This window comes from Tetranychus urticae, chromosome 2, assembly GCF_039701765.1.
Source record: "Tetranychus urticae isolate SD_2017Ah chromosome 2, NJAU_TeUrti_SD_1.0, whole genome shotgun sequence".
Taxonomy (NCBI): Eukaryota; Metazoa; Arthropoda; class Arachnida; order Trombidiformes; family Tetranychidae; genus Tetranychus; species Tetranychus urticae.
The window spans coordinates 19,696,483-19,714,465 of record NC_142959.1 but is presented as its reverse complement, the minus strand read 5'-3'; the positions used below and the strand labels follow the sequence as shown (position 1 = coordinate 19,714,465).

General features: G+C 32.0%; 4 protein-coding genes and 1 long non-coding RNA gene across 12 annotated transcripts; 3 read left to right on the top strand and 2 right to left on the bottom strand.

The window, feature by feature from the left end:
• The first annotated feature begins 4,488 nt into the window (after window positions 1-4,488).
• On the top strand, window positions 4,489-8,080 carry LOC107370872 (uncharacterized). 6 transcript variants are annotated; one of them, XM_025162725.2, is made up of 10 exons: window positions 4,489-4,664; window positions 4,949-5,006; window positions 5,087-5,178; window positions 6,044-6,195; window positions 6,308-6,364; window positions 6,626-6,681; window positions 6,748-6,828; window positions 6,898-7,207; window positions 7,283-7,500; window positions 7,567-8,080. In XM_025162725.2, exons 4-10 carry the CDS (start codon window positions 6,093-6,095, stop codon window positions 7,939-7,941), a joined length of 1,200 nt encoding a protein of 399 aa, XP_025018493.2. In that variant the 5' UTR covers window positions 4,489-4,664; window positions 4,949-5,006; window positions 5,087-5,178; window positions 6,044-6,092; the 3' UTR covers window positions 7,942-8,080. The 6 variants fall into 6 exon arrangements, with proteins under 6 accessions (XP_025018493.2, XP_089124358.1, XP_089124354.1 ...); XM_089268229.1 differs by lacking the exon at window positions 4,489-4,664 and adding an exon at window positions 4,812-4,836; XM_089268232.1 differs by having other exon boundaries at window positions 5,087-6,195; window positions 7,283-7,496.
• Window positions 8,081-8,386: 306 nt separating this feature from the next.
• Window positions 8,387-9,009, top strand: LOC149094086 (gastric triacylglycerol lipase-like). Its single transcript, XM_089268233.1, has one exon. The coding sequence runs from the start codon at window positions 8,419-8,421 to the stop codon at window positions 8,944-8,946; it is 528 nt and encodes a 175-aa protein (XP_089124359.1). The 5' UTR covers window positions 8,387-8,418; the 3' UTR covers window positions 8,947-9,009.
• Window positions 9,010-9,125: 116 nt separating this feature from the next.
• On the bottom strand, window positions 9,126-9,734 carry LOC149094085 (lipase member K-like). The gene is made up of 2 exons (XM_089268234.1): window positions 9,317-9,734; window positions 9,126-9,251 (listed from the first exon to the last, which is right to left on the bottom strand). The coding sequence occupies exons 1-2, from the start codon at window positions 9,723-9,725 to the stop codon at window positions 9,139-9,141; spliced, it is 522 nt and encodes a 173-aa protein (XP_089124360.1). The 5' UTR covers window positions 9,726-9,734; the 3' UTR covers window positions 9,126-9,138.
• A 2,573-nt stretch (window positions 9,735-12,307) lies between these two features.
• On the bottom strand, window positions 12,308-16,098 carry LOC107370879 (uncharacterized). Its single transcript, XM_015938841.3, has 4 exons — window positions 15,687-16,098; window positions 15,265-15,497; window positions 13,018-13,285; window positions 12,308-12,792 (listed from the first exon to the last, which is right to left on the bottom strand). Exons 1-4 carry the CDS (start codon window positions 15,875-15,877, stop codon window positions 12,510-12,512), a joined length of 975 nt encoding a protein of 324 aa, XP_015794327.2. The 5' UTR covers window positions 15,878-16,098; the 3' UTR covers window positions 12,308-12,509.
• LOC107370904 (uncharacterized) lies at window positions 13,577-17,895 on the top strand. Of its 3 annotated transcripts, none has more exons than XR_016199123.1 (5): window positions 13,621-14,008; window positions 14,086-14,239; window positions 14,313-14,403; window positions 16,756-17,138; window positions 17,230-17,895. It is a non-coding gene; the product is annotated as an uncharacterized LOC107370904 (long non-coding RNA). The 3 variants fall into 3 exon arrangements; XR_016199122.1 differs by having other exon boundaries at window positions 16,746-17,138; XR_001570709.3 differs by lacking the exon at window positions 14,313-14,403 and having other exon boundaries at window positions 13,577-14,008; window positions 16,746-17,138.
• The last annotated feature ends 88 nt before the right edge of the window (window positions 17,896-17,983 follow it).

Genomic DNA, 17,983 nt, shown 5'->3' with positions numbered 1-17,983 from the left:
TCATTTTACTTGAGCTTTTGCCTCTACTTTTTACTGTATTTTCATAGGTTTAAATGGTTAACAGTGAGCGTTAATTGTGATTAGGTTATCATTGGGTAAATACTGTTATCTTGTTTGGCTCAGAATTTTCGGGCTCAATTTTCACGCTCATTTTAACGCGATTTTTACTCTGATTGTATCAATTGTTTATTTGAAATAAAGTGTTGACAGATTTTGCTTTTGGTTTATCGTAATTTACAATTCAATCTTTATTTTGTTTGTTATGCAAAAATGAAAATTGTACATTCAAAAATACATTGAAAATTGGAGGATAACGATTATCGAGAATAAGGCTTTGTGGCTGTGTTGCTTATCGAAGGCATCGCTTATGAGTCTCAATGAATGGCCAACTTCTCTGATTAATTCCAAATCAATGGGCATGGCTGAAATGACATTGGGTAATGATCGGTTTGATTGCGATCTTTGGTCGTTGTTGTTGTTGTTGTTACTCATGTTGTTGTTAATGTTGTTAATGTTTTGAGCTGATGAGCTGTTGTTGTTGTTGTTGTTGTTTGATGGTGAACGATTGAAAAATGAAAGCTGGTAAAGTGGTGAAGGTGGAGGTGTACAAAGACCTCGAAGGTGATCTCTCTTTTCAGTGTCTCGAAGTATATCTGGCAACAAGAGGGATTTCCGATTGAATGTGGATCGTCTCAAGGAAGGAGAGGACGAAGTGGTTATGGCTGATGATAGAGATGATGAAACAGTTGTGGTTGAGGTCGTTGAAGTAGATGAGGTTGTCGATGATGATGAGAGTCCAGTGATTCGGTTGATGTACATTTTCACGAAACAAAAAAGTTCAATGATTAAAGTTGAAATGAATTTTGCATTTGCAAAAAAAAGAGAAAAGGCAAAAAGAAATAAAATAAAATAAAATAAAAAGTGTTCGGAAAACAGTGTTAATTCACTAGCAAAAGCATAGATTACAAGATTGTAAACATTGAAGATGTTGGTCTGTTTTTGAGATTGCTGTTGTTCAGTTGGTGGTTAGGAATAAAGTAAAGTGAATCTGAAAAGTGAGAAAGTTTTAAAGAAAAGATGATGACATCATCTTCCCCATCTTCCTCATCATCATCATTATCATCTTCATCTTCATCTTCCACTGTACAGCCTACAACAAGATACTCATCATGAGCATGACTCTTTGCTTCTTCATCTTCAACTTTTTATTTTGCTCCTTCGCTTTCAGTTGACTTTCAATGGCCTTAGTCTTGTTTGGGGCTAAAATTGAGCCACCCCAAGCTTGGAACCTTGTATTTAAAGGTAAAGAAGTTACCTTTACACTGGTAACAACTATTATTAAAGTACCGTTTTTGTATGGCCAAACCCTTAACTTAATCTCTTTCACTTTCCCCTGTGAGCTTTTTAGACCTTTTCATTTTGGCTAAATTTAGATTCTAGTTTTCATCCTTAGTCTCACTGTTTAACACCCTCATCAACATCATCAGTTGATCATCATTTTTTGATATACAATAATTAATACTCTCATATCATGCTTATATCAAGGTAATTTTCAGCTCAAGGCTTTTAATAAAAAAAATGATAGTAACAGTTTTAGCTTCTTAACTTTCTGTTGTTAAACTCAGTAGACCTAAACTGATTACTTTGAATAATGTAAATCATTTGTTCTTCCGGATTTGTTTCCAAGGTTAACAACAATCAGTTAATTTGACTACTTCTTTGTTTCATCATTATCATTATCATCTTCTTATTCATCACATTTATGAATCTTATTGAAGTAGGTGACAGTTAGTATCAGATGGAATGATGATTGATCAAATTTACCAGCAAAAATGTTCAAGTTATTCAAAGTTGTCCCAAGATTTGGATTGTTTTGATGATATCAAATGAGGAACCAAAACAAAAATGGAAAATCATCTTCCTTATGTTATTAATTTGGCTTGATAATAATCGTCCAATTTGTTTAATTTGAGTTTAATGAACTAATAACTGGTTTTATGGTAACAATATTGTTCATTAAACGTTCAATGGGCTGCAACATTGTTCACCTTTTCATATTGACTGTAATCAAATAATTGACCACACGCGATTCATTTATCCTCGTTTACAACAGAATAATTCATCATCAATGTTTCCATCCTCTTTGCCGTCTTAAATTGTACCGATAATTGAGATGATTGTCCACGGTTAGCAAAAGGAATCATCATCAAGTTGATTGAAGACGATGAAAATACCTTGAGCGAGCGCAAACAAACAATTAATGACTTGTAATTTAAACTGCCGAGACTAAGTAAAGTCCAAAGAATTATTTTCTTCCTTCATCATCATTGTCGTCTTGGTCGTCATCTTGCTTCCTTGTTCCAGCCTTGGCCTTCAATTTTATTCTAGGGCCTATGTTAACTCGTTTATAAACACGTATAAAATTAGCTTAACCTTGTTCAACGTCGCAATTTAAAACAGTAAATATAATCATTATTTAATGACACAGCAACCCACCAAAGTAAACTTGATTATCATAAGTTTCATTACTTCTTGTTGATACCATTTTAAATATTATGACAATTAAGTTGACAACAGCTAACCAGTCTTGGTAGACAGCAAAGTAAACCTTGTAATTGATTATACAATCCTAGTTAACATTTGTTATAAGATCAAAATGGTGTTTCTTTTGCCATCCTTTTGCATCAATTGTTAAATATGAATAATGCAATGCAAATTAACATTAATTTGAAAGTAAAACAAATCACGATTCGAACTGAAATTATAAATTTCTGCTCAGGTAACATGACAAAGAAGTTTATCAGTCTTTCGACAATTGGTTTCCACGTAAGATCTTTTCACTTTCGACTCGACTATTGTTCATCAATTTAGCTTGAATGGTGATTAGAGATGAAAGATGTTTTGGTGAAAGTAAGATGATTAATTATGATTAATTGTGATCCCATTGTCATCGTTGAACAAAAAGCATCTCACTGGGCAACTTTTCACTTGGGCCAGTCAAAGGTTACTCATTGTTTTTTTCCAATCTAGTCTAGAGAGGGCTAATTAGTGTTATTATTATTATTACCATCCGAAAACATGGACCCAGTTCATTGTGCAAAAAGGCTTTAAATTACTGTTGACAAAAATATGATTCATCTGGAAGAGTAATTAAGGTTTCCAAGTTTCGTTGAACATTCTTTGCATAGTCAATGGCAACATTTTCAGTTTGGTCCCAATTTTGACATGAAATTTGTTCTAGCCGATGTTGCCACAGGTCGATAGAGGCAGGAGATGAAGATAAGTGATTCACTTTTAGATCAATTCCCTTCTTCCCTTTCTTTGTGAGTGGTGTATGTGTTTGTGTGTGATTCACTCGAGTAATTAACTGTACAGTTAATGATGATGATACTTCTTGTTTTTGGATATTCAACATATGAGTTGACGATTGGAAACAATGTTCAATTAGAGAGCAAATGATTGATGAGTCTCATTAAAATAGGCTTCAAATAGGGACTCAAAGGATGCTTTTAGATTCAGTTTATCAACATGATGATCAACATGGTGATGATGATGATGATGATGATGGAGAAGAAAGTATTTTCTCATGTTTGCCTTGCAATTTGCAAATGTAAAAACAACGGTTTTAACAGTTTCCTTCCTTCCGTTGTGTGTGTGTGTGTGTTTCTAAATCAAATAATGTGAAACTGCACCATAACATTGATATGTTAATAATTAAAATTATACCATCTTTTAGGATCAATCAGCTTCATAGTTAATTATTGAGGTAATTTGATGCCATGAGCATGTTGATATTTGAAGTGTGTTCACCGCAATCCAATTTTGCTTTCGGTCAATTGCATGGTTCCAACGACTTTTTTACGATTTCCAATTGATAATTAATTTCTTAGATCTGGACTTGCATTGAATACAAAGAGATGTTTTTGTTGCAAACAAATCATAAGTTTTGAGCAGCAGCAAAAGTGTTTAGATTGTTGATTACAGTTGATAATTAGCCAAAGCAGGGTAAACCGTTTGTCTTGAATATTGTAAAGTAAACATCACTTTGCATCAGTTAAACATGATTAAAGTGGATTTTAATCAGTTGAGCTTGTTTCTTTTGCGATCCAATCAGATGTAAAATTGAGTTTGAAGAAAGCAAAACTGTTGACAATCTAGTTTTATTTACATATACATTAACCACAGGGTCAAGGTAATTTACTAGATTTTTGTATCACATGATTAAATCTGTTTACGACTCAATTGGTAATTGCAACTGTTTAAGTGGGAATCATGAAGGGACACAAAAGCACTGGTCAAAAAAGATTAAAATGTTAGACCAACAATAATTGTTAAAATTGATAAAATCTGACCATAATAACCTTAGGTTTGAAGTTCATTAAAACAAAAGCATTGATAGCAACATGTGGTGCAATTGAGAGGGAAAAACAAAATAAAATAAACTCTTTTTTTTCATTGGCTAATAAGGGTTGCTTAGCGAGAGAAAGCTAAGCTTTTTTCAATTAAAATGCAATAGATTTATTTTTCAATTAATTGTTTGAATGCATTTATTTAGCTTTACTAATTAATATGATTATGTATCTAAGTTTATGTGATTATCTTTTTGGATGGCTAACACTGGAAGTTAACTTTGAGAAAAGTGTCGACTAGAAACCATTGGAAAGGTAAATATTGCTTACGCTTTTTTAAACATTAACGTTTCTGCAAAAGGCGGTTATCATTTGCATCAATAGCGAGATGAGATGATGAAGATGAGGATGAAAAGATAAGTTGAGTAAATTTCCAGCCTTGTTAAATGTCCCAGGAAGATAAAGATGAAGAAGAAAAGGTTACCTGGTATACTTTCATTTACATCTCTTTCATCATCTTTTTTCTTTCATTTAAGTTTTTTTCTCTTTCTTTTTTGACTCCTCTTATGTTTTTTTTTATTTTTATCTTTCTCTTCTAGACTTTCCATTGAATCTTGTATAAGGTTTGAGGTCACATAATAAAGTTACATTAAAATTGTAAGTAATATTAATTGTGACATTTGAAGAAGCATTATTTTTGATTTTGTTTTTTTCTCTTATATTTTTTCATTTTACAGAAACAAAAGTAATTGTAGTTGCTGTTGTGTCTCCAAATTTGCTTAAGGCAATATTTTTGATTGTTAATGATAACCCAACGATGATGCTCTGGGTAATTACTTGGTCTAATAATTAAAAACAAGTTTTCTAAAGTAAATGTAATTTAATAATGACGATGATGATGATGATTATGTTGGTACTGATGAGGTTATATGATCGCAATGACAAAAAAGGAAATTAAACCTTTTAGGGTTCAAATGAATATTGTGTTTTATATTTGAACTTTCAGAAACACATTAATTTGTTGCAAATTAAATTCAATACATGTAACTGTTTCAAAATCATTCATGAATCATGATCATCATTCATGCAACGTCATCTTACGAAAATTAACCAAACTAATGTAAAAGTTACTCTTTTCATACTCAATAGATGGAGCTGAAAAACCTTTAATTCAGTTTAGTTAAGCTGAAATTAGTGTTTATTAAACACCATTACTAACGTTTATTGTTAGCATAATGTATGGGAATCAAGTTATTGTGAGCAACAGTGTATCTTTCTTGAACATAAAGACAATATTATCATCATTTTGTTAGAAAGATCTTCTGTAAGTGTAAATCGATCAAGAAAGGTTTAGTTTTTATGAGCTCGACCCAACTGTAAATTCAATCGTTAATGTTTTTATTTACTTCTTAGCGATCACCATTCATTGACTATTACATTCATGATAATATTTAGGTCCACTCTATTGGGCCCCTTCCTTTTGTAGAGCTAATTCTTTATCTTATATCGTAAAGAAAACTTGGAAATGTCGTTATGTGTTATTTTTAACTCAATGCCTTGCTATTTTAAAAATTGTGCTTGCACAATTTAATATTTTCTCACTCTAAATGGTGGCGGTAAAAGCTATCGAAAAACACTAATAGACTTAAACATATGACTGATAATTCGTATTCTTAATGAAATTGTTTATTTAGCTCATTGTCACAGTTTGTTTTGATTGGAAATTACCTTGAAGTTTGAAACATGTCCGAGTCAACATTATTGATAAATCAACTACCAGATGATTGTCTGCTTAAAATCTTTTACTTGATTTGTGATTTACCGGATTTAATTCATTGTTATCAAGGTTTGTTTATCTCTGATTGCTAATAATCAGAGCGCCATTGTTCAATTTTTTTCAATGAATTTCTTAAGTTATAAATCATCGCTCAAACTAATTGAGTCTCTTTCTTTTGCAGTTTGCCAAAAATGGAATCAACTGATCTCCCATCGAGCCAGAAAAGCTAAATATCTTTGTAAGTATTGAATGGGCTCTTTATTGTCATGTTATTTCACGCATACTTCATGTTATTTACGAAGGTACATCTACTAAATTGCCTGAAATCTGATCAGTTTTTAAATTTAACTAAAAATTTATAATACTAAACCGTTTCGTTATTTTTTCGTTAGCCTTTATGCATTACATTTTCAAGAGATTTTTCAGTTTAAACAATGTTTTCAAATATTCCATCATAACATGAAATAAGTATGGGTTTGAATTATTATTGTTGATTTAGTGGTTGGATGGTCTCAACTTCGAACATGGAAATACAGCTTTGCTCCTGAACCTAAGGTATTTTCCTGAAAGCTTGTGCTCAATTTGAACTTACAAAATTAACTTATATTTTCAATTTTTTAGGTTCCAAAGGACTCAATCTATTACGAGGGAAAATTTGAATTTCCAGAAATAGATTTAGCAGATTTATTCACTAAGATTAAAGTAGGTTTCTAATTGTTTTCGTGTAATTTTATGTAACCGATATTAATCGATCAAATTTTTTAATTACAGATTCTTGATTTATTCTTCTTGGATAATTCAGATCCTGGATTAAAAACACTTGTAAACTTCATTAATAACTCAGAATCTTTAAAAGGACTAATCTGTAAGCGTGACATGTTACATGAATTATCAATCAATTGTCAACACATTGAAATGCTTGCAACCGATGGTTTAAATGATTACTATACTAATCAAGGTTATGGAGCTAAATTGTCGCAACTGAGTCTCTTCGAAGTCGTATTTACAGATTTCGCTCTGAATATAAAACATTTTCCTGGATTGCGCAGATTACATCTTAAAACATACTCCCATGACCAACGTAAGTCTTGATGTTCAACAGTTTAAAATCTCACCTATTCTTGTTTCTAATTCTGAAAGTTTATCCTTATTTCAGGTGAAAGTAATGGACCTTACCCAGGACCTGAGTTGAAACATTTGGAAATCCTTGAATTGTTGACATGGGTTGGAAATTTGCATGTTTATTATGGATTTCAGTTTATGGATTACTGTCCATCATTGAAAAGTGCCTTCATTACCATTGAATTTGTTGCTGACGTATTCATCAACAAAAACATTTTAAATTATAATCTTCAAGATTTGGTCATTACGTTTGTGAGTTAAATTTGTTTTTCTTTGATCTCTATGTTTAATTGAAATTTTGGTAATACGTCGTTTCAGGCTAATGGAATTGATCTCAAAGTATTGCCCGCTGTATTGGTCAAGTATCCAAACATCAAGCATCTTGGCATACTTTTATATGGCTCAGCGCGAAGTAAAATCAAGGAACATCATATTATTGAACTGTTTAACATTTTACCCAAATTAGTTGTTTTGGATTTAACTGGAAGTTTACTTAACAAATCTGCTATAGATTTTATTGACCAATATTGTTTGAAAAACAATCGAAAAATAACTCTTTATGATGGACGTCATCACTTCGTACCTAAAACATTGAGATGTTACAAACGCATCACCGAAGACTCCGATTTCTTAAGAAATGTTTTTTTCAAGAACAGAAAGTCTTACAATTTACCTTTATTAATGGACCAGTGATATTAATGTCTAAACTCAATAGTCTTAAGCATAATTAATATTTGACGGTGTTTAAAATGCATGTTTGGAAACACTACCAAATCAATATTGTCGATTAAATCCGGAACACGAACAAAATTAAAAGCTATTATCAAAGCGACATCCAAAGCTGATCAATTCATTTCAAACTGTAAAATTAGGAATCAAGTCATATCGAGATTTTCAATTTCATTCATCTTTTTTAACTAGAAAAATTTCAACACAATTTTAGCGTTAATGTAAATCTTTTGTAATCAATACTCATGATTACATCAATGCTATCAATAAGCTTTTTTTTGTTTTTATTGAAAAGAGAAACACCGATTCTCATCTTGTTTGATGGAATTGAGATGATTGACTTTGATAGTTTGAAAAGTTAAGTATTTTTCCGAGTCACATGGAATTATTTTATTACTAATAATCTGACTCTTTTTTCCAAACTCGTACTTAATTCCGATTATGACAGAAAAAATTGTTCTTCTTGGCTATTCTCGAGGAACTCTTCAAACCTTTATTAAACTATCGCTTGATCCATCTTATTCACAAAATTACGATTTGGTCATAATGGCTGCTCCAATTGCTTACCTTGGAAATACCAAAGGACTTGTGACTTTGTTTCCTCGCGAAGTCATATTCTATCGTCCATTGCACATATTGAATCGACTTTCCTTGCCACCTCGACTAGCAACATTTGACTCTATCCTAACAGTACTTTGCAGTTCCCCATCTAACTATTACTTGTGCAGCAACCTGATGGGTCTTGCATTGGGTCCTGATGATGGTCAGCTCAACTTTACTCGAATACCCGTTTACTTGAGTCAAATAGACAAAACTTCAATCAAAGATTTACTTCACTTTTTACAAACCATGAACTATGATCAAGCTCGTCTTTACGACTATGGAATGGTTGAAAACTTAGTACGATATGGCAAACGAGAACCACCTCAAATGCCCTTTGAAAATGTACCCACCGACAAGTATGAGTAATCTATTATCCTTTCTGATCGATCAATTTTAAGTGTCTCTCAAGATAGCTATGAAAAACTGGTGCTTTACTTGTCTAACCAAAAATCTTTATGGAAATAATTTCAGTCGTTTTATTTCTGACTTGATAGATTCAAGAGTTTTAATGATTGAGTTCAGAGTTTATAGATTAAATGTTATCGACACAATGTTCAATTAGTTCAACCACGACGCTGCCAAAATATTTGTATGCTTGGGTCTGTATGACTGTACAAAATCTAGATGATTAAATGAAGGATCTGTTATTATGTGATCAGCACAAGGCCTGTCTGTGGATGAAATGGAAAGGTTTGATTATTCATTGCCTTATCCGGTCAAATTTCGTGATTCTTACCACAAAGTGAATTCCTAAACTTTTGAACATCTTTCTGAACATCGGCCGTGTTATCATTTAATGCACTTATTAATACCAATTTTTCTGGATCAATATTGTAATATGGAAACTCAGGAGGCTCAGCAGATCCGTATAGATTGATATTTTCATCTTTTCCATGATCAAAGTAACTCAGGGGATCTCTTTCAACAGATTGGTACAAATGGACATAGTTCTTGTTGGAGGTTCGATCATGTTGACTCAAGTATACACTGGTTCTTGAAAGATTTTGTTCCTTTGGGTTGTAGTCATCAAATGATTGCAGATACATTTCACATAATGGAAGTGCCATTTTGTTGTGACAAAAAACAGTGATTGCACCATAAGCTGTAGCCAAAGAAGATGGTGAAGGTCCATTGTCCAGACCCATCAGTATACAAAGTTGTTGAACATCGCATCATAATGATAACTTCGTAAATGATGCTTGTAAAACTCACCAAAATTGAAGCAAAAATGATAAAGTTTACTGGAATTTAATTTTAAGGAAAACTTCATTTTTGGCTACACAAAAGAAGCATCAAATATTTTAAAAAATTATCCCAAGTTAATCGAAAGTTTCTGAAGATGTTCATTTACTGCATTCTGAGGTATACTTACCAAATCCAGTTACCTTCTTGATGTGTTCAACTGTTGCTGTAACATCGTAAATTGCTATTTCGTAGAAAGTGAAATTCCAAAACTCGGGATCTGAGAAGAAAGATTGATGGTGTTGTATTGTACTTATTTTATAAACACGGTTCGTTACCTCCAGGATCAAGATGTGTGTGATTGGTTGAATAAGATGTTCCTCGAACGTTGATCAACCAAGAATCGAAACCCAAGTTGGCCAATAAGAAAGCAACTGAGTTCGAAGTATCATTTTGTGGATGGCCATTTATCCACCGCTTTATATGTCCACCTGGTGAGTTCATCAACCAATTTGAACATAAATTGAATAGGCCGTGCAGTAGTAAGACGGGCTTTAGATCTCTTCCCGATTCTCTTGCATAACGAATGATGATACGGAAATTTTGAAGGATATAACCATCTTCTGTAGTCACATAATGAGCCTCGTACTCAAACCCTCGAGACTCAATAAGTTGTCCACAAGTTGCTGCTTCATCTGGATCTTTACATCCGAAAAGCTGGAGAAATGCTTGTTCTTCAGCAAAATCGGGATTAGTTGAGTCAATTGATGAAGAATCTGCTCCATCATCAGTTACTCCATAAGATTGGTGAACGATTGAAATGTTAAAAGTGGTCAAATTGATTTATCCGAGGATAGTGCCGAGGTGACTACAACTGAATATCAACCAGCACCCAATTTAATTATAAAACTGCATAAAGATGGACGAAGACAAAATGTTCCCATTGACTTTTCAAGTAGCTTTGACGAGCTAACTAGAGATGGACTGTGTATAACTGGTGCACTTGTAGCATCTTATCCTTTCCATGTTCTGTTGATTCGCAATTTCGCATCTTTTGTTGGAAAAGAAACGGTTTATGATTTTCCTTTCTCTGCAATCAAAGATATTGTTAATAATGAAGGATTACTTGGGTTTTATTCTGGTTTTGTACCTAGATTGATTGGTGAACTTTCGTGTCTTGTGGTTACTAAAAGCATCATCATTCTTCTTATTAAACCCCACTTTATGTGTAGTATTAATAATATGATGTATGTTTATTCAGTTTATCCGTTGAATAACAACAGAAGTTGAAGGATCTTTCAAGTTGAGCTCACAGTTGAGACCTTGAAATGGTTTGCGTTGATTAAATAGATCAATAACGGATGGTAAATTACCAACGGAACCAATTATTGATAAGTTTGTTTTTTTCTGTGAATTTAAATGTGTGTTGATTAGTTGAATTAATGGTTTGATGTAGCATTTTCATTATTTTAGCATAATTTGACGTTAGTTTCTGTCTGGAAGGCAATTAAACTGGCTCGGATTGATTGATTTCAATTGAAATTCATAACAGTCTGCAAATTTCAGGGTTCAACTTGTCAACTTCCGTTGATTTTGTTTTGATTTTTGTTTTGTTCACATTGAAACATTTTGATTTTAAACGAAACAATTTAATTGAAATTTCCGTTTTTTATTTGATTTTTCAATTGACCTTAACAGTTGTCACAGGTTGTTTTTGATTAAATTACACTTGTTTACACATTTAGTCACAATTTAAGTATTCTTTGAATGATCCGATGTCTACTCTGATATCATAAATAAAGTAATTAATCACAATCATCCCATGTTGACAAGTATATAAAGATTTTTGTACCTCATTTTCTTGGTCCATTAATGTAAATGTATTTATTACCGGAGAGGCAATTGGTTTTGTGGTTAGATTCGCTGTAGTCATAGACGCATATTTCAGATGAAGAGGGCAACGCTTTTAATAACACTTTCCTCCAGGAAATAAATTTACTAAAATCAGCTTGATTAGACAATTACAATTGACGATAAAACCCCTTGAAATAATAACTTACTATGTAAGAAATATGTTGTTGTAAGTTGAAATGAAAAGCTTCCGCTTCTCTGTTTGTTGATGCAAAGAGTGAGGCCTTAACTTGAGGCCTTAGAGAAGTCAATTGATGATTACTTTCTGCTAATCAAGTTAATCATGTGCATGTTGATTGGGAGGTTTCAACCTGATAATTGATAATCAAAAAGTGAGGAAGATTTAAGATGTTTATCAGGTGGATTCCGTGTTCCGTAGTTGTTGCTGTCAGTTCCATTAAATCAAAGTCATTTGCGATTTTCGCTTCTCAAACTTTCCTTTTTTATCGTAATCAATACCAAGTTTGTAATCAGAGTAAATAAAAATCAAGATTTATCATAAGGTTGTTGAAGGTAAACGAATGGAAATGTATAAACATCATTTTTTGGTGTGTCCGGATCCAAAGGTTAGGTGTATTCAGTAAGTCCATCATTTGAAACTAGTAAACTGTTGAAATGTACAACTATGATAAGATTATGTACAAAATGTGAAAAAATTTAATAGTTCAATGGATCTCGAGATTATGATAATACATTTCATGAATTGATGCATAGCTAAAATCAGTTAATAATTGTTAAAAAAGGTAGTTTGAAATAATTTTAAGTGAGTGCATGTAAGTAAAAAAACAAGGCAATGAAGCAAATTTTGACAGAAAAGGTTTAAAGACTTGTGTAAATCATGATGAGAGGGAATTGTTGAGTCGATTTGGATCCATTGAGGTCAGGTCAAGTTTACATGAAGGATAGAAACCTTGGATTTTGGTGAAAACTGCATTTGATATTTGATTGGCATTACTCGCTGTTATGGATGATGAAGTTGATTTGGTGAATAATTGGTTAATTAGAGCTCGCTCTTCGTCGGTTAGCTTACAAGGAGGAACCGTTTCATTAGCTCGCTGGGTTAGACCAAGGCGAGATAATATTTGATTTTGTATGTAAATAAGTCTCTCTTGGCGTCTCCTGATGTAAAAAGAAGAAGAACAAAAATAATTAATTCAACATTGTAAATATGTGTTAGACTCAACAGCAATGTTGTTGATCTACCAATTTGAGGTTAAACTGTCTGGGTTTATCTTATAATGTAGACTAAACAGATGGAGGATCAGAATTGCGCTTTTTTCTCCTTCACATGTTTATACAAAATCCAGTAAATAATCAAAGAAAGTTCAAATAGTTGAAACAAACCTTTGTCTCTGTTCAAGAATGTGTTGTTGGGTTGCATTGTCATTTTGATAGTCAATTAGACTTTTATTTGATAAACCAGACTGGTCAAAGAGGTGATGTCCAATAATGGATGATGACGATGAATTGGATGATAAAGTTGATGATGATGTTGATGTTGATGATGAGTTTATTGATGGAAATAAGAAAGAGCGAGACAAAATGGTTGAATTTAACGGATTAAGCTGACGTCCAGCTGAAGCAGAAAGAGCATTTTTAACACAAATCCAAGCTAAGGAAATATAACAGAAAACAAAAATGGGATTTAATTTAAATGACACAATAGATATCATGACTTTGATAACCAAAGAGTTACTCAGTGTAAATAAATAGACAATCGAAATGGAAACCAAGAAAAAGAAATAAAAACTGAAATCTAAAAGGCTGTAAGATAATGAAACAAAAAACAAAAATATGAAAGGGTAATCTCGTACTTGAACAACAAGAAAATGAACTTTCTTATCATTTTTTTGCTCAACTTTCTTCTAACACTCTCTTTCTCCGCCCTTCATTTTTTCCCTCTTTTATTTTTCCCTCTATTTACCCTTTTCTCTGTCTACATCTAGTGTCATTACCTTAGCTTTCATCCAAATCACCTAAACTATGTGTCACATAATTATTCAATTCAATATTTTGTGAAACATTGATAATAGAGAAAATTACTAAATAATGTCCATTTCTATTCAAATTAAGTGAATTGTGATTAAAATAGTGGACTAAAATTCACATTGTTTCTCTTTGGTAGTTACCAGTTGAGATTATGGTGACAACTTGGCGCCCATTAGTGTTGACTCATGAGTCTATTGCGGTTTATTTTCAACCATCTTCAACATCTATGACAATTTCTTGTCTTTTACCATCACCAATAGCTTGAATGTAACAAGCTAAACCATCTAAATCATTGTTATCAACCAATTGACATCATGTGTCTAATGATCTAATTCAACAATTCAAGGTATTTCATTGTTCTCATCAACTTATATCAATTATAACATTTATTTTCATATTTCTCTCTTATTCAACCTTCCTTAGGTTCTAGAGTTTAATCACCTTGGATTAAGAGCTTGTTAATCTAGAATGACTACTCAGTACTTTTTCGGTTAAAGATTAATTAATCGGTCAAACCCAAAGCAAAAAAACCCAAAACCAAAACCCGAAAGCGAAAATTACAGCGCGTGGTGAATTGGTGAGTAAAAAGTAAAATTATTTTCTACATTTTAAACCTTACAACTTATCGTTCTGGTGTACTCGGAATACAGATAACTCATGGCAATATTAATGATGGTTAACAGCAAAAAAGAAAAGTAAATTCTCTGAGTGGCGGGAATTTCCATTTTCATCTATAATCAAGTGATTTCCATTTTTGTTTTTTTCTCTTCTTTTTTTATTGCAATTATTTCAACCTTTTCTGACCCAAAATGGTTGCAATAAACACCCGATCCTCCGAAACACTTGATGTTTAAGTATACTTGATGTGTTTTTACCAGTTAAGTGTATCAAGTTTAAAATAACATTAATTTGTGACAGTTTACCTCCCAAATGGTTTACATAGGAGAGTACAAGATTCACAGATAAGACGCTTCTTGTTATTCAATTTTGGGCCCAGGGTGTTTAGGAGGCCTTATTAATTAACTTTAATTATCTGTCTGAAATTTTGATACTTTGCCTATCCTAAAGTCAATTTGACTGATGTTTTCCATCACAAATGCTACCATAGAAATGTCTTCAGGTCAACGAAATTAATGATTAAAAAGAGTTAGGTGCGCTTATGTTAAGTATAACAGTCAGGTTAATCCTGATTTCATTCATCAATCTGAGTTTTTTGGGCAAAATTCATTGAAATGATCTTAACAATGGTAAACTTATTTTTCAACATTAAATACATTCAGCATAAAGTAAAATCCAAGAGATATTGACTAAAAGATAATTTGATTATTTCATTTATAACTGCTGTCCATAATTGAATATCCATTGGCCCTAATTAATTTACATAAAATTATTAAGCTTAAATCAAATGATCGAAGTTAATATCACAAATATTTTGATAAAAATGAGTTTACTTCAAACAACTATTCAAGAGACTTTCACCGATTTCATTCAAATTCATTGGTTTCCTAAATGTTCATCATATTGCTGTTTTAAATTGAATACCAGTCGACTAACTGTTTAATTTACACTTTAAGAATTGAATAATTTTCATGAATTACTTACAATTTGATCGTAAACCTTGAAGTTTATCAATTATGATTGGATTGGTTGTAAATTGATCAACATCAATTGTTCCTTCAGGTGTTTTCTTTATAATGACAAATATTTCATTCAAAATATTACGCTCATTAGTTGTCAATGAACAATCCTGATTATCAACATTTCCATTATTTACTCGACGATTGAGTTGCGATAAAATTTGCGATTTAATCAATGCAAGTCGTTCTTTGCGTTTCCTAATAAATAACGAAATGAATGAAAGAGTTGAAGTTTCAATTAAAGATGATAAATGAATAGTAATTTACAGAATTTTTATAACCAAAATTAACATTTTTCATTAATGAGTTTACATTTGCACTTTCAAGGTAATGATTAAAGTGACGATGAAACAAAATTATAATTAGCATGAGAAGCAAAAGGCTTACCTTTCTCTTGATTCCATGATAAATTGATTTGAATTGTTGGGCTGATGTTGATAATCAAGGGTTGTCTCGTTGTTTGATCTGCCATTTGAAGACATTTCATTGGTTGGTCCTAATGAATTATTGATAACAGTTGACTTAACTGTAACAATACAAGTTGAGATTAGCATGAGAAACATTTTTACTGTAAACATGATTAGATGTAAACTGTTATTGCTGATGAGGATGGCGATAATGATGAATGAAATTTTCCCGGTTAAAGTTTCAGTTGATCAACAGTAAAGGTTTGATGAAAGGTTTAATGAGCAAAAATTGTGTGAAAATTGGATGAAACTAAACAATTTAAAAATGTGTTATGACCACAAAAAGATGAACAAACAAGTGAATGTTATTTATTATTGTTATGATTCTTTGTTATTATTTGATTTCAAAAAAAGTTTCATCTTCTTATTCAGTTTTTTTGAGAGAGAGAAAGAGAGAAAAAAAGAGAGATTTCTTATCTTCTTCTCATCTTGTTTTTGCTCACTTTCTCCGCCTAGTGAAAGGCTCCAAATTATCTTGCCTCTTTATTCCGTATCTTTACATTATCTTCATCTTTTCATCTCTGCCCACCTTCAATTAAAGCTGCTCTTGAAACTGAAACGGGGTTACTAGCTTAAGGTAAGATGATTGTGAACCTGATTTTGATGACACATTGTAAAATTGACAATCTGACTGACAGTGGAATCAATCTCTGTGGTTTATTCAGAATTGGATGAGGCAGGGATTGAAAGGGTAAAAATGAAGATACAGAAATTGAATGCACAGGGTTAAACTGTAAATTGTTTTCATTAAAAATTGTAATCAATAATCATCATTGAGTTCAGTGACCGGATTAACAATTTGAGGCTCATTCATCCGTTTTTTATTGTTCCACGAAGTCCATCATTAGACTTTGCCTTCCTCTTCCCTTTGGCTTTTCAAATTTGGCTTTTTTTCTTTGTTTTTTTTAACCAACTCATTGCCAAAATATTACCATCTTCATACCTTATATACCTTATACTAATTCATGCTTTTGTTTAGTCTATTTCAGTTTTTCTTGGTACCAGAACCAGAAGTGAATGCTCACACAAATCACCCAAAACTTTGAAGTTGACCAGGAAAAAAAAGATGGAAGCCGATGGAAACCAATATAAATTAGAACCGATATTATTATGATAATGTTGTTTTCAAAATTTATTTGTTCGCTTTGCGTTTGGTTCTTCGTTTGGTTTGCCTCATTTTCTGGATCAAGCCAATTCATAGGAAATTTCATACAACCATGGTCTACAGTTTATCATCACTGGGAACAGATTATTTCTTTTTAACATGTTTAATCATTAGCTGGAAATTGGCGCATAATGTTTACATCTAATTGTTTTCAAGTCTAGTTATATTTCAATTGTCTGCGAGTTCTTGTATCCCTGAATGAACTTAGTGAGTGCCACTGATGAAATTGGTTTGTTTTAATGGTTAATTTTTTATGCATCCAACTAATGATCTCTTTTTCCCTCTTTTAATTGATTAGATGATTTCATGATTTCGCAATGGAAGCTTATTACGATTTATAATCTTCCATATTGATTTACTGATTTGGCTCATGATGGTCCTGATAATATTGTTATTTTACAACAAGTGGTACAGCGTAAATTAAATCCGGTTGTAATGTTGAAGCAGTTGACGTGATTGTGTGTTCGTAATTGACATTATCACTGTTGTCAACAATTTAGTTTAGATATAAATGGTAGAGATTATAAGTTCATGTCAATAAGCGAAATTATATAATTTTATCAATCGGTCAATATTTCAGTGGAAATATTAGATGCTTGTTGAGGTTGAGTAAACAATTGATTCCCATATCCTGTTATATTTAAATATTACTATTTATCTGTGGGATTGAATTGCGAGTTTCGCAATTGATGAAACAATTATTCTTATCTTATTTATTAATTGGAATCTTCAAACTGCTAAATAATCGTGAGGATGCATTCAAATCGTTCAACTTTCTTAATTTGGGTTAAATTTTTCGTTTCCAATGAATTAACCAGTTGACCTGCTTTCCACATGATTCACAGTTTTCAGGGAAATGATGGTTTTAATAAAATTGCAAATTTCAAATTTACATGGAAAAATAAACTATTGCTTCCATTCACTAATAACTTATGGCAATTAAAAATTTAATTTAATTTTTTGATTGCAAGTTTTTTCGTTCAAAAAATTATAAGCTTTTAGTCTGTAGCTGTGATAATAGATGGCGTTGAGATTGGATTTTGGAAAAGGAA

Coding starts and splice junctions, on each gene's coding strand:
- LOC149094085 (XM_089268234.1), bottom strand. CDS start 9,725: ATGGGTCTGGACAATGGACCTTCACCATCTTCTTTGGCTACAGCTTAT. Junction 9,252..9,316: donor GTTTAGGAATTCACTTTGTG/GTAAGAATCACG, acceptor TTTCATCCACAG/ACAGGCCTTGTGCTGATCAC.
- LOC107370872 (XM_025162725.2), top strand. CDS start 6,093: ATGTCCGAGTCAACATTATTGATAAATCAACTACCAGATGATTGTCTG. Junction 6,365..6,625: donor CAGAAAAGCTAAATATCTTT/GTAAGTATTGAA, acceptor TTGTTGATTTAG/TGGTTGGATGGTCTCAACTT. Junction 6,829..6,897: donor ATTTATTCACTAAGATTAAA/GTAGGTTTCTAA, acceptor TTTTAATTACAG/ATTCTTGATTTATTCTTCTT.
- LOC149094086 (XM_089268233.1), top strand. CDS start 8,419: ATGACAGAAAAAATTGTTCTTCTTGGCTATTCTCGAGGAACTCTTCAA.
- LOC107370879 (XM_015938841.3), bottom strand. CDS start 15,877: ATGTTTACAGTAAAAATGTTTCTCATGCTAATCTCAACTTGTATTGTT. Junction 13,286..15,264: donor TCAAGGTTTACGATCAAATT/GTAAGTAATTCA, acceptor ATATTTCCTTAG/CTTGGATTTGTGTTAAAAAT. Junction 12,793..13,017: donor ATTCTTGAACAGAGACAAAG/GTTTGTTTCAAC, acceptor TTTTTACATCAG/GAGACGCCAAGAGAGACTTA.